At 40.1% G+C, this 13,016-nt stretch overlaps 1 protein-coding gene across 3 annotated transcripts in view; it reads right to left on the bottom strand.

Moving 5' to 3' along the window:
• The window catches only part of CHST9 (carbohydrate sulfotransferase 9), an 82,662-nt gene that overhangs the window by 32,791 nt on the left and 36,855 nt on the right, over positions 1-13,016 (bottom strand). For 2 of the 3 annotated variants that reach the window (XM_035125060.2, XM_035125059.2), the window contains exon 2: positions 10,827-11,037. In XM_035125060.2, the coding sequence (XP_034980951.2) occupies positions 10,827-10,926 (100 nt within the window). In that variant the 5' untranslated portion in view covers positions 10,927-11,037. Of the gene's footprint in view, positions 1-10,826; positions 11,038-11,599; positions 11,649-13,016 lie in introns of those variants that run through there. The other variant, XM_060277865.1, reaches the window with a different exon arrangement.

Genomic DNA, 13,016 nt, shown 5'->3' with positions numbered 1-13,016 from the left:
GACTTGCAATTTGTTCCAATTCAACATTAACAGTGGGTTTTCCCAGGGAAAGTGGCAGGACAGTGTGTGTGTGTGTGTGTGTGTGTGTGTGTGTGAGAGAGAGAGAGAGAGAGAGAGAGAGAGAGAGAGAGAGAGAGAGAGAGACCCACTTAGACACAGCCCTGCAAAGTCCAGTGCAAAAGAAAGTATACCGTAATAGCAGAGTTATGGGCAGAGGAAAGTATGGCAACAAGGTGTTATAAGAATTTTGAGGTCATATCTATATATATATAATAATGGTTCATAAAACATGTACATGAATGTACAGAAACATGTCTGAAGCAGCACAGGAAAACAGGCCTGACTGACACCATTTTGACTCTCTCTGACCAGGTGTTCCTCTGCAAGGAAGAAGTGGGGTGGGGGGAACCTTCTCATTGTCTCAGGAATTAAAGTGATAATCCCTGGCATCCTGATACCTGAGTGCCAGACAAAAGGGTGTGATTAACTTGGCTGGGAAACAGGGAAATGTAAATATCTCTCAATTTTGTTGATTAGGTTTTGGGGGCAGGGGGCAGGGTCCAGACTGCTCAGATTACTGCCACCAGACCTCCCCTTTCATGATGTACCTATGATGAATCTAGGGAGGGGGGTCTTGGGCTACACCCCTTCTGTGACATATGGATGATGCTTCTGGGGGGTGGGCTGAAACCAATTTCAAATTTCTTTTTAAGGGCAAGACACCTCTGTTTGGTGTTCCTTCCTTGTTCTCCTGCGTGAGAGGAAGGACCCTGTTGCAACAGTTTTTATTCTTTAATAAACTGTACTTTGCTTTTGACAGCCTTAGTTTGGTCTCTGTCATTCTACGGCCAGCGGCAACATCGTGCCTGCTTGCCTGGATCCTTGGGCTCTCCCTGGGTCAGGATCCATTTCTCTGGGTTCATAGGAACCAGCTTAAAATTTTACTTCAAAGGGATGGGCAGGCAAGAAGGAGGAGTGGCAACTCTTTGAAGGCTATGTCCTTTCACAAGCCAACAAGTTTTGGGTTGTCATGCCAGCCTAATGTACATGAAACTCCTGGGCAAGATAAAGCAACTAACAAATAACCACCGCCATACCCTTCTTGATAGTAGTGCTGCTGTTGAATGTGTGTCATCCCCTAATAAAAAACACTCCTCTACAATTTGATCATGGTTCATAGAATTGTAGAGACCCCTTGCAATGCAGGAATCTCAACTCAAGCATCCATGACAGGTGGCCACCCAACCTCTGCTTAAAAACCTCCAAAGAAGGAGAGACCACCATGACTCATGGGAGTCTATTCCACTGTCAAATAGCTCTTACGCCTGATGTTTAGTCAGATTTTTTTTTTCCAGGCTACCCAATTCTCTCAACTTAAGAGCCCTGATGGATCTAATCCAGCTTCCTATCCTCATAGAGTGCTTCTGGGAAGCCTGCAAGCAGGACCTGACTACAACAGCACTCTTTCAACTTGTGATTCCCAGCAGCTGTTATCCAAACCTAAGAAGAACCTGGCTGATGAACCAGAGCAAAGGGGGTCTATCTAGTCTAGCATTCTGTTCTCCGAGTGGCCAACCAGATGCCCCAATGGGAAGCCCACAAGCAGGAAAAGAACACTCCTCACTTGTGATTCCCAGCAAATGGTATTCAGAGTCACTTTCTTATTTATTTATTTGCTTATTTATTTACAATAACTAAAATTAAGAATAGGAATTATCAAATTCTTCCATAATTCAAAGAGAACACAATTTATTACAATTAATCACTTAAAATCTTCCTTGCTTTCATTTTGGCAAAAGTATCAATTACACATCAAGGTTAGCAAGGGGGTGTTCCAGAGTACTGTTTAGTCCCTGCTGTGTCGAATGAGTTTCAGCTAGTAAAGCTCAAGAATGTGGACAAGGTGCTTTGATTGGTCAGGGCAACCACTTGCACTCTGGACCCTTGCCCCTCTTGGCTGACAAAAACTAGCAGGGAGGGGAAAGTTTGCCTGGGCCAGGGAGGTGAAACATGAATGATCCTCCCCCCCCCCCAAAGATGTGGGGTGTGGGGGACAGAGTGATGAATCCAGCAAAGTAGAACATAGTACCAAAATTTCTGAGTAAGTGAAAATCTGCAGTGCACACTGTCAACAGTCAACCTTACATGATGTAACTCCACCCTACTCCTAAAAAACTTTTCCAAATGAAGAGTAATAAATTGAAAGTGCCGCTTTGACATTGAACAGTAACTACAGTTCCCTGCTTGTTCCACACAGGCGAGAGGACAGTATAATTAAACAGTTCATAAAAATGGATTTGACAGCAGCTGATCTATAGTCTTTGGTGTACACATTGTGCCTCTGAACTGGAATGGTTTTATTTCTGCTCTAGTTATAAAGGTTGATAAAACATCCAGGCTTTAAAAATAATAAACTGCTTGAGAAAAAATTCTGGTTAACGATCCTTCCACTTGATTATCAACTTCCCTAAACCCTGATATGGACATCTCAAATACTGACCAGGTTGTGAGATATCCCTTAATGCAAAATAATTGTATCCCTTATTCTGGGTGGTTGGTGGGAGGGAAAGGAGAAGTCAGGCACAACTTGGCTCCATAGTACATGAAATACATTTTTTCATTATTTCAGAGCCCTTCTGGTCTAATGAACTAACAATGCAGCCTTGTGCGGTATTTCAATTTTAATTATGTCAATGTTCTGGCAAGCTTAAAAGCTGAAGTTTAAATAAAACATTGAAAAGGAGTAAAACAATCAAGAGTGCCTTTACCAAAAATCCCATAATTTTATACATAACTAAACTATGTCTATTTTGCCACTGGCAAGAGCTTTACAATACTTCTTCAAATTCCAGTTTTGTGCTAAATGGGTTTTTCTGAGTGAAATCCTGCTGCCTGATTGAAAAAAGAAAAAAAGGTAGAACTACGATACAAAAAACCTCCCTATATTGACACATTGGATTGCACTGACAGTGAGGCCCATCTGCCAGGCTCAACATCTGAACAGCATACTGTTTGCAGGGCTTAAGACACAATGAGTGCAACTGATTGTTGAAGAAAGGCCTACAAAAAGATACAAGAGGAGGCAATTATCTATGATGATCTCAATCTTCTGAACACCCCCTTGTACTGAAAACATAAAAATGTCCCTCAAAGGGGGCACTACAGTAGTTTTATGAAAACACTAACCGCTAATTAAATGATACAGTATTCATTTCCACTATTAAGCACTAAGTAGTTCTGAGCGATCTTTTGATAAATATGAAAGTGTGTCAACAATACAGTGAACCTGGGACTCGGTACCACTACCATTGAACACGGGGCCAAGAGAAAGAGAAAGATCAGCAGAAAGTCATGCAAGAAGCCCTTTAACACTGAGTGGGCCAAGGCCTGGAATCTATAAAAGCCTTGAGATCAGGCCTTGGTTTCTTTCATCAGTACTAAAGGGATACTTGGGTTGCTCTGTTACTCTGCCACAAAATCTCCCCCTCAGAGAGGAGCCATAGTTCAGTGGTGAAGTGCATGATTTGTATACAAAAGCACCCAGGTTTTGTCCCTGGTAAGTTCCAGTAGGGCTGGGGAAGACTAATGCCTGAAATCCTGGAGATGGCAGCCAGTCAGTGTAGTCAATACTGAGCTAGATAGACCAATGTAGATCATATAGATCAGTGATGCATACCTACCAAGTCTCTCGCAGAGAAATCCGAGATCGGCAGCCGTGCGACACCGGAAGTTGCGTCTACGCACTTCCAGACATGCGTAGACGCGACTTCCGGTGACGGCCATTTTCTGGTGCCCATAGATGGGCAAAGCGGCACCAGAAAAATGGCCGTCGATAGGAACCAAAATAAGGGAAATTAACGGGAGAGGAGCTGGAATGGGTGACCTCTGTGAAACGGTAAGTAAAAACGGGGGTTTCCTGGGAAATACGGGGTACTTGGCAGCTATAGTCAGTGTAGTCAATACTGAGCTAGATAGACCCATGAAGAAAGTATGTCTTCACACAGTGCATACCGGTAGTTAAGCTATGGAACTTGCTCCCACAAGAGACAGATGGCTTTAAAAGAGGATTCGACAAATTAATGAAGGAGAGGGCTGTTGTTGGCTCTGCTTCCAGTTGGGGGCAAAAATGCATCTGCATAACAGTTGCTGGAATGGGGGGGGGAGTGATTTTGTGCTTGAACCCTGCTAGCAGGTTTCCCACAGGCAAGTGGTGGGACACTTTGAGAACAGGATGCTGGACTAGATGGGCCATTGGCTCAATCCAGCAGGCACTTCTTACCTGACTCAGTATTTAAAGCAGCTTCCTAGGTTCTCAGTATTGCACTTTCCCCCCATGACAGGGTAACAATTCAGATGAAAGTGAACACACATGTACACACACAGCTGTTCATTACTTGTAGAAAAGTCTTTGCCCATCCTATTTTCCTCTTTCATATATATTTCTATAAATGACCCACTTTTTATATTTCTATATAAAAACCTCATCCCTAGGTGTTTATTGCAAGCTTCTTTGGAAGACCAAATCAGATGTGTCTTCCTTGATCATTAATCAATCTTTCACTAGCCAATTCAGAATTTGCTTTTGCTTTCAAACATTTATTTATCCACATTTACCTGAGAGGTATGATTAATCATAGTCTGTTGCTAGGATACAGATGAAAGTTCATTTAAGCTTAATGTTTCCCTTTGTAAAATAATGCCACAAGGAATACACAGGTTGGTGGCAGGGAAATGACCTTGTATAAATGACATTTAAAACCAACCCCTAAACCTAAAGAAATCTGAAAAGAGTATGGGTGCGTGGGGGAAAATAAGATTGAATGTTTAGCTTGCAGAGCACAGCTTCACTTGGAAATCAGATTTTATGAAAAAGTACCATATAGTATGATATTTTTTTTTGGGGGGGGGGATATACAGTTCTTAAAAATAAGTATTAAGTAGGCAGGAAAGCATTTGATAAAACTACATTACAGTCATACCTCGGTTTAAGTACGCCTCGGTTTGAGTATTTTCAGTTTAAGTACTCCGCGGACCTGTCTGGAACGGATTAATCCACTTTCCATTACTTTCAATGGGAAAGTTCGCTTCAGGTTAAGTAAGCTTCAGGTTAAGTACAGACTTCCGGAACCAATTACACTCATACCTCAGATTAAGTATGCTTCAGGTTGAGTACTCCGCGGACCCGTCTGGAACAGATTAATCCACTTTCCATTACTTTCAATGGGAAAGTTCGCTTCAGGTTAAGTACGCTTCAGTTTAAGTACTCCATGGACCATCTGGAATGGATTAATCCACTTTCCATTACTTTCAATGGGAAAGTTCGCTTCAAGTTAAGTATGCTTCAGGTTAAGTACAGACTTCCGGAACCAATTGTGTTTGTAAACTGAGGTACCACTCTATTTAAAAAATATCTACAATGAGTTTGGGCCAAGATTCAATGAAATGCATGAGGATGTATTTTTCCATTTATTATCAATGTTTAGGGCATAACACTATATGCCACATGGATCTGCAAAAGCTAATGTGATGGGGCAGTCCTCTGTCTTCTTTTCCACACGTGGAGAATGCTTGGAAAAGGAGGCAGGGAGGCAAAGGCAACACCAGGGTCTTCTCTAGTTAAGACTATCCACTTTCCACCCTCCACTTGGCAGGGCCAATGAACATCTACTGTTTCCACAAATATTTAATGGTAGACAATTGAAAAGTATGGCTCAGCATCAAATGAAAATATAGTTTACCGCTTTTGAAGCATCATACAGGATAAAGTGGGCAATTGTTGTGGAGGAGGCGAAAACAAAGTATTGTTACCTATAATTCATCCAGTCAAGACTGTGTGTGGTTAGTTCTACCAATTTGCAAGGCTCAACTGACACATTAGAGGAGGCTGGCATATGATAGGCTCTGTTGCCCCTATAACACATACAGAGAACTGTAACATGCTGCCCTTAGCTCCTTTAGGAACATGGGTGGGATAGACCTTTTAATAAAGAACTTAACAAACATTTAATGAAGACAACCTCAGGTTGCCAGCTGCCATACCAAAGACAGCCCCACATAAGAGTGCATTACAGTGATCCAATCTTGAGGTTATCTACACACGGGTCACCGTAGTCAGGCTATCCCTGCATCAGCCACAGTTTGGAAAAGATGTTCCTTGCCACTTTGTGCCACCAGCACAAGAGACAGATCCAGGATCACCACCAGACTGTGTAGCACCTACTCGTTCAGAGATAATGCAGCCCCACCTAAAACAGGCAGCCTACCTAATTCCTAGCCCCGGCCTTTATCTTTTCAAGAATCAGCTTCAGCTTATAGGCCCTCATCCAAATCACTAGTATGTCCAAGCACTAGTCCAAGCACTGCATAACTGCACCTGGTTATGATGTTACAGAGAAATGGAGCTGAATGTCACCTTGCTCCAAATCCTCTAATGACCACTTTAATGGATTTAAAATAAGGTTAGACAAATGCATGGAGGATAAGGCTCTCAATGACGACATCACAGTAGTGCACAATCATCAGTATCAGAGGCAGAATGTCTCTGAATATCAATTGCCTGGGAACAAAAGTAGGGAGTGTGCTGTTCAGCTCATGTCCTGCTCGCAGGCTTTCCATAAGTATCTGGTTGCCCAATGTGAGAACAGGATGCTGGGCTAGATGGAACTTTGGTCTGATCCAGCAGGTCACTTGTAATGTTCTTATTATTAGAACAGACCCTCTTGAACCAGTAACCGAACTTCAGGTCTCCCAGGTCCACACCACTCCACAAATGAGTTATTGGCAAATGGAGAAGTATCACATGGAAAGATGAACCCTTCTCTTAGTGAAGAACACTGGATACTTCTTACATTGCCTATGTAATGGCACAACTTGAGCATTGCCCAGCTGTTCCTTTTTATGGCAAGTAAGCTGAACTGGACAACAGAGCTCCAAGCTGCTTCTGTCTTTGACCGTCCCATATACAATCAACTTGTACCGAAGAATTACCCTGCACATGTAAGAAGACTTTTAAATTCAGCATTTCATTTAACACAGATGCATAAGAATCCCTTAATTCATCATTCACCATGAAATCACTTGAAAGCTGATAATTTAATAGCAGGGTGGAGTACAGAGTACCTGTTATTATAATTCTTTCATAACCCTTACAAATCATAGTGCTACATGTTGACTCTCATCCTGTCAAGTATTACAGTAAATAATTAAAAACAAAGTACATTTGACAAATAATGAAATGTTGTGCCATTTTCCCCTTGATTTAGAAAGCAAATAATCACATAACTCATTCATTGCAATGGATTTTCAGCCTATTAGAGTGGATTAAGAAGGTTTTTGTGTACAATAAATGGAATTTATATCCCATTGAAAAGGTAATGAGGAGACTGGTTTCTTGAATTATAAAAGCTGGGAAAAGAACATGCTACTTATATTTGTAACCTCCATTCTTATGTTCTGAATGATGGAACAATAATGAGCACAAGGTTTTTTGTTTTTTTAAAAAGTCATTTGAAGTTATTCACATCTCACTGCCATTTTTAGCCCTTTTTGGGGTAAGAGGCAAGCTTGGGGTAAGAGGCAAGACTACCACAACTGCAAATAAGTTAAATGCACTTTTAATTAGTCAGAAAGTTAGCAGAACTCTTTTTTTGTATCTCATTCACCACTGCAATTTGTATACATTTGTTGCCAAAGCAGTTAATATGACATTTTGTCTCATTGCATGAAGCTGATTGGCCCCATCTTTTGATTTAACATGTTCATTGGAAACTGTATCTGTTCATCTCATTTCTAACTTCCATTAGAAGAAAGAAAGCACAATCTTTGAGGCCCATGTTAAACCTGTCCATCCTCTTTTTGCATAAGTGTGCTGCTTAACTGACCTCAACAACACCATAAAACCTCTGCAATTCTCTTAGTATTTTCTGTTTGTTGAAAACACGTTTTTTCTTGAAGTCAGCAATATAATCACTGTCTTGTAGTTTCATGAAAGTGTTTCTATCAGGGGAGATGGAGTGCTGGAACCGTCACCCAACACAAAGGAAAACTCCTCTCAGCTCCCCACCAGTAAAATAGGGATTTGTTTCATCAAGAGTATGAGTAAGAATGGAACACTTGTGCAGATGTAGAGTTTGAGTTCATTGTCACAGCTGCTATGATTAGAAAGAAGTTGTTAATGGATTTCTTTTGTTGTGGATACATTTTTAGTCTCATTAAGGATTACAAAATGAAACACAGAACAGTATTCTTGACTGTCCTATTCAATAAAACTTTGAGATCTGGCACATTTCTGAGGCTCTAAACAGAAGATCACCTTAAACTAGGTATCAGTGCTTTGATTTCCTTTACTAATAATGCTGCACTGTGAAAGTACAAGCATTGAATTTGAATGCAAAGCAAGAGAGGGATACGGTTTTGAACGGTGTGTATTTCAAGTTTTCTCAGAGCTAAGCTGTCCCGTAACAGAAGACCCCTAGAGCACTTCAGGAAGGTGATGAGTTGACAAGTCTCTCTCTCTCTCTCTCTCTCTCTCTCTCTCCAGTGACAACAGCTGTTCAACATTTTGCTGAACATGTATGCCCTTTGAGAAGACTAATTTGAAGTTGTGTTACTCCCAGCAAGAGTTCATTTTCCTAGCATAGCCCACATGCCATTTTAATCAGGAGTAAAACATAACTTACAGCGGGCACAAAAAACTCAGTAGCTTATTGGGGGAAATCATCACAATACAGAAAAAAACCTGTTTACATGTCCTCTATGGCACCGAATTGGCTGCATATCTCCTATTGGAGACTTCAGAACTGTAAACACGACCTCGAACCATTCCATGATAATTTCCTCCTTACTATGTAGGTACAATGCACCTTACAGAAAGAAGTTGTCTAAAGTCCTCATCTGTGTCCTTACATTTATCTTCATTTGCGGTGTCTGAAATAATTGCTATTCCAGTGGAAAGGCAAATATGGAGTTTTGGCTGGTTGAGGAGAAAAAGAGCTGTGATCCTCATCATCATTTTCAGGCTTCATTCACAATAGCGGGCCTTACATGTGCACAGGAATCAGTCAGTCTCCTCCTTTTCAAAATACAGTGGTGCCTCACAAGACGAAATTAATTCGTCCTGCGAGTCTCTTCGTCTAGTGATAATTTCGTCTTGTAAAGCGTGGGTTGCCACGGCAAAAAAAAAAAAACCGCTGAAAAACTTCCTCTTGCAAAGCGTGGCCATAGAAAATTTAGTCTTGCAAGTCACAAAAAACATTGCAAGACGCTTTCATCTAGTGAGTTTTTCGTTGCGTGAGGCATTCGTCTTGCGAGGTACCACTCTATAGTTTCTTGAATTGCCTCTCTGTATTGAAATTACTTTTTTGTTTTTATTCATAACGCCACAATAGCCCATTGAGTCATTAAACCTAGTAAAATATTGGATAGAAATACTGACTGGTTGCTCATTGTACAAATTAGGATATTAGTACAGATATACAATGAAGATGGAAAGAGAACAACATGGAAGCCTGCCTTCCAAACATAGGCCAATTATGGTTTAGTGAGATTTGAAGGCTTGCTCACTCCCTACTCCTCCTCCTGCACACACTCCTGCCTGTCCGGGGGTGGGGAGGAGGCTACCACCAAAATGCTGCCCCAAAGGGGGTTGGACCTTTGGCGTGGGCCAGCCCCTTGTGGATATACAAAGGAACACAACCAATTTCATTCATTTAAAAGCCATGGCAGAAAGTGTTTCTCTACTAGTGGGCTTCTTTGCAGGCCAGGTGCAACTTATAGATCCTATTTAAAAAGGGACTAACAAATTATTTAATTAGGAAGTTAGGAATTCCTTATTCCAACAGACTTTTGGGAACTGACTATTTTTAATGAACTGTGCTGTTTTTATTGCAATTATGTCTATGTTTAATATATATATATTGTAGCTTTAAATTATATTAATATTTAATGGGGGTTTTTAATGATAAAAAATGTTTTAAGCTGTTTTTAATTGTATCTGTAAACCACCTTGAGTCCCTGTCAGGGAAAAGGCGGTATATAAATAAATATACCATGATGATGATTATTTAAATTTTTAGATCATATATTCTTGCTGGATGTGCCTGGCTGCAGCTGTTTTTAAATTATTTTTTTATTTGTGCTTTTGATTGTTAATTGACTCTTGATATCTTTAGACTAAAGAATGGCTTATAATGTTTGTAAGATATAAATAAATGCTGGTTCTTATTTCCTAAAAGTACTGTATACAATATGACTTCCAAACTCTGTACTTACATTATTATTATTTTGCCACCTATAAAGTAATCAAGCAGTGGTCTAAATATTCCTACAGTATTAAACATTTTGAACTAATAAAAGCAAATCATTCACTTGTCTAACTTTTGCTGGGATTTCTCTCAAATAAGCTCTTACCCAACTACATTTTCCAACTTCCTCCATAATTTTTCTTTTTTCTCTTTTTTCTTTTACTTCAAACTAATTATGGAAAAGAGAAACATTATGCATGGTGGGTGGTCTACTCTGACCGCAAAGTTAAATACCATGTAATCCCTTGAATTCTACTTAATCAGGAGCCATTCATTTCAGATGGGTAAACATGGCTGCTTTGGAATTCTTTGATGTATCAGCTGTTAACTTTCAGAGACAGTCATATATGGGTATTTCTCTCCCCCCCCTTACTCAGCTTTATCTTGTGAATGGTTCAACCCACATCTGTGTGATTACACTAGCCACTTCTCAAACAGTGTGTGTGCATATCACAAGCCCATGTCATTGTTTATTTATCCACTGAACAGTTGATATAGATTTAACTAGCTTATTAGTTATTTTACCTGTATGTTGTTCTTCAATCCAATCTTGCAGGTACATGAAGAGGAGTAAACCCACAACTCCAAACATCAGTACAGATACATAGACTAGTTTTAGGTTCATGGCCCTATCGGAGGACTACATTTCTACTCGCTTCAGAGGACTGCACAGTATACTTTTCAGATGCTTTCAGTTCATTATCTTTTTTTCTTCTGTTTTTCTGGAAATGCCAATCTGAAAAAGACACAATAAGAAAAATTCATTTCTCTAGTGCACTCTTCTTATGCACTCTCACAGCATACTATATATACCCTTCCCTTTTATTTCTCCAAGTGAAAGGGACCGACAAGCTTGTGTTTTCTTCTGGGACTATTTTCCCCACTTCCTCAGCAATTCAGCTTTGGATTTAAACTGGGAGTTGTGGAGATTCTTAAAATCTAATGCCAATAAAAAAGGCTCACCTAAGGATTGCACAAACAAGGACGGTAGTCATGTTTTCTCAAACTTTCTCTTACTGCCAGAGGTAAAGGCACCCAAGATTGTGAGAAACTAAACCAAATTACACCCTTGGGAAACAAATCAGCACAACTGTACTACCGTTTCCTAGCAGAACACTTGTTCACATGTGCTTGGGTAAAATTTAGAAGGAAACACCTCTAACTTGAGAGGAGAACACACAAAAAATCAAATAAAAAAGTTCTGAACCTCTTACACTGCTATTGTCAAGTCAAACAGCTCTCTGGAAGCAGGAGGCAGTATAAATGCAATAATATGGGAAGCCAATGCAATGCCGTACCTTCAACAATATTCCTATAGGCCAAAAGCTGGCTCAGTGGCAGTTCCTATTAAAAGCACAAGCCTGGCTATGCAAGGAACATACACCAAGGTGTTTTTTTTTATAGGACCACTTTGCAGTCATCGATTCAAACTACATAGGAAACAACCCTATTAAGAGCCATATTCTCACCAGTGGCTTCAAGTGGAACAGGCTCAAGCCCAAAGCTTTCTGAAGAATAATCTTACTTGCAACACAGAGCCTCAGGAGAAGGAAATCATTAATTTAAATGCCCTTCACCTGCCACTCAAAAACAGCAGGATGTTAGAGTTGACTAAAATGCAATACAGAACCTTTTGTAGAATGCAAGAGAAAGTAAAGCTTCTTAAATTGCTTTTAAAATCTAGCACATTGTAATTCAATCGAGTATAGTATAGAGGGAGTATTAAATTGCAGAGCAAAAAATCCAAGCCTATCCTGAAATTCAGTACAATGATGCCCTTAGAAAGAATATTCAATAAGCAGTGTTTCGAGTGAACTAAAGAAAAAAGAATAATAAGGTAAAATAAGACAGTTGGGAACAATCATTTGAGAAATATTTGATGTTTTGTTTGCCATTCTGGTGGTGAAGTTTCTATTTCTAGACCTAGATCTCTGCAGAAGAACAGGCCTATAAACAAGTTATATAAGATTGAGCACCATATGGTATACAGACAAGTGAAATTGGCCCCCAAATACTGGATTCTCCATAAGTTTCAGAGCCAGCTTTTTGGCTCTTATTAAGAGAAACGTATAAGGTAAGCAATAGCTATCATAGGAACCTTTAAAAAAAAGTAGGCCAGAAGTCTGAAAATAAAGTGATTATGCATTGATAAAAGAATACAGAAAAGTTAAGGACTACATGATAATTTCAACCAAATGCTACACAGGGAACAAAACAACTTAAATGTCAGTACAGGATGATTATCAGAATGCCAAGTTGTCTTTAAGTAAATAATAATGAGAAATTTTTAAAATGCCAAGCAGATACTGAGCTAAGTTTTTGGAAGGTACCCAACCCTGTGCCAGTGTGGTGAAAGGTTTGCTTTCCACCAGGGGTGGAAAAGCTGTGGCCCTCCAGAAGTTAAAACTACAGATTCCATCATCCATGATGATTGGCCATGCTAGTTGGGGCTAATGCAAGCTGAGAGCAACATCTGGAGTGCCACAGGCTTCCCACTCTTGTAGATGATGGCTCAGTACTGCACAGGCACTAGCACTTACTAGCACAGTGACAGAGGCATGGAAGCAATGTGGTTCATTGTACCACAGGTCGTAGTTGCTGATTGGACAACTGCTGCCCATCCTCCTCTATCAGGGCCAAACTACATGTTTTGTTAAAAGGGCATGATGTTGCATGATTCTTTTAAAACTTTAAACAAAAGCTGCAGGGAGGAGC

This window comes from Zootoca vivipara, chromosome 8, assembly GCF_963506605.1.
Source record: "Zootoca vivipara chromosome 8, rZooViv1.1, whole genome shotgun sequence".
Taxonomy (NCBI): Eukaryota; Metazoa; Chordata; class Lepidosauria; order Squamata; family Lacertidae; genus Zootoca; species Zootoca vivipara.
This window is presented reverse-complemented; position numbering and strand designations above follow the sequence as displayed.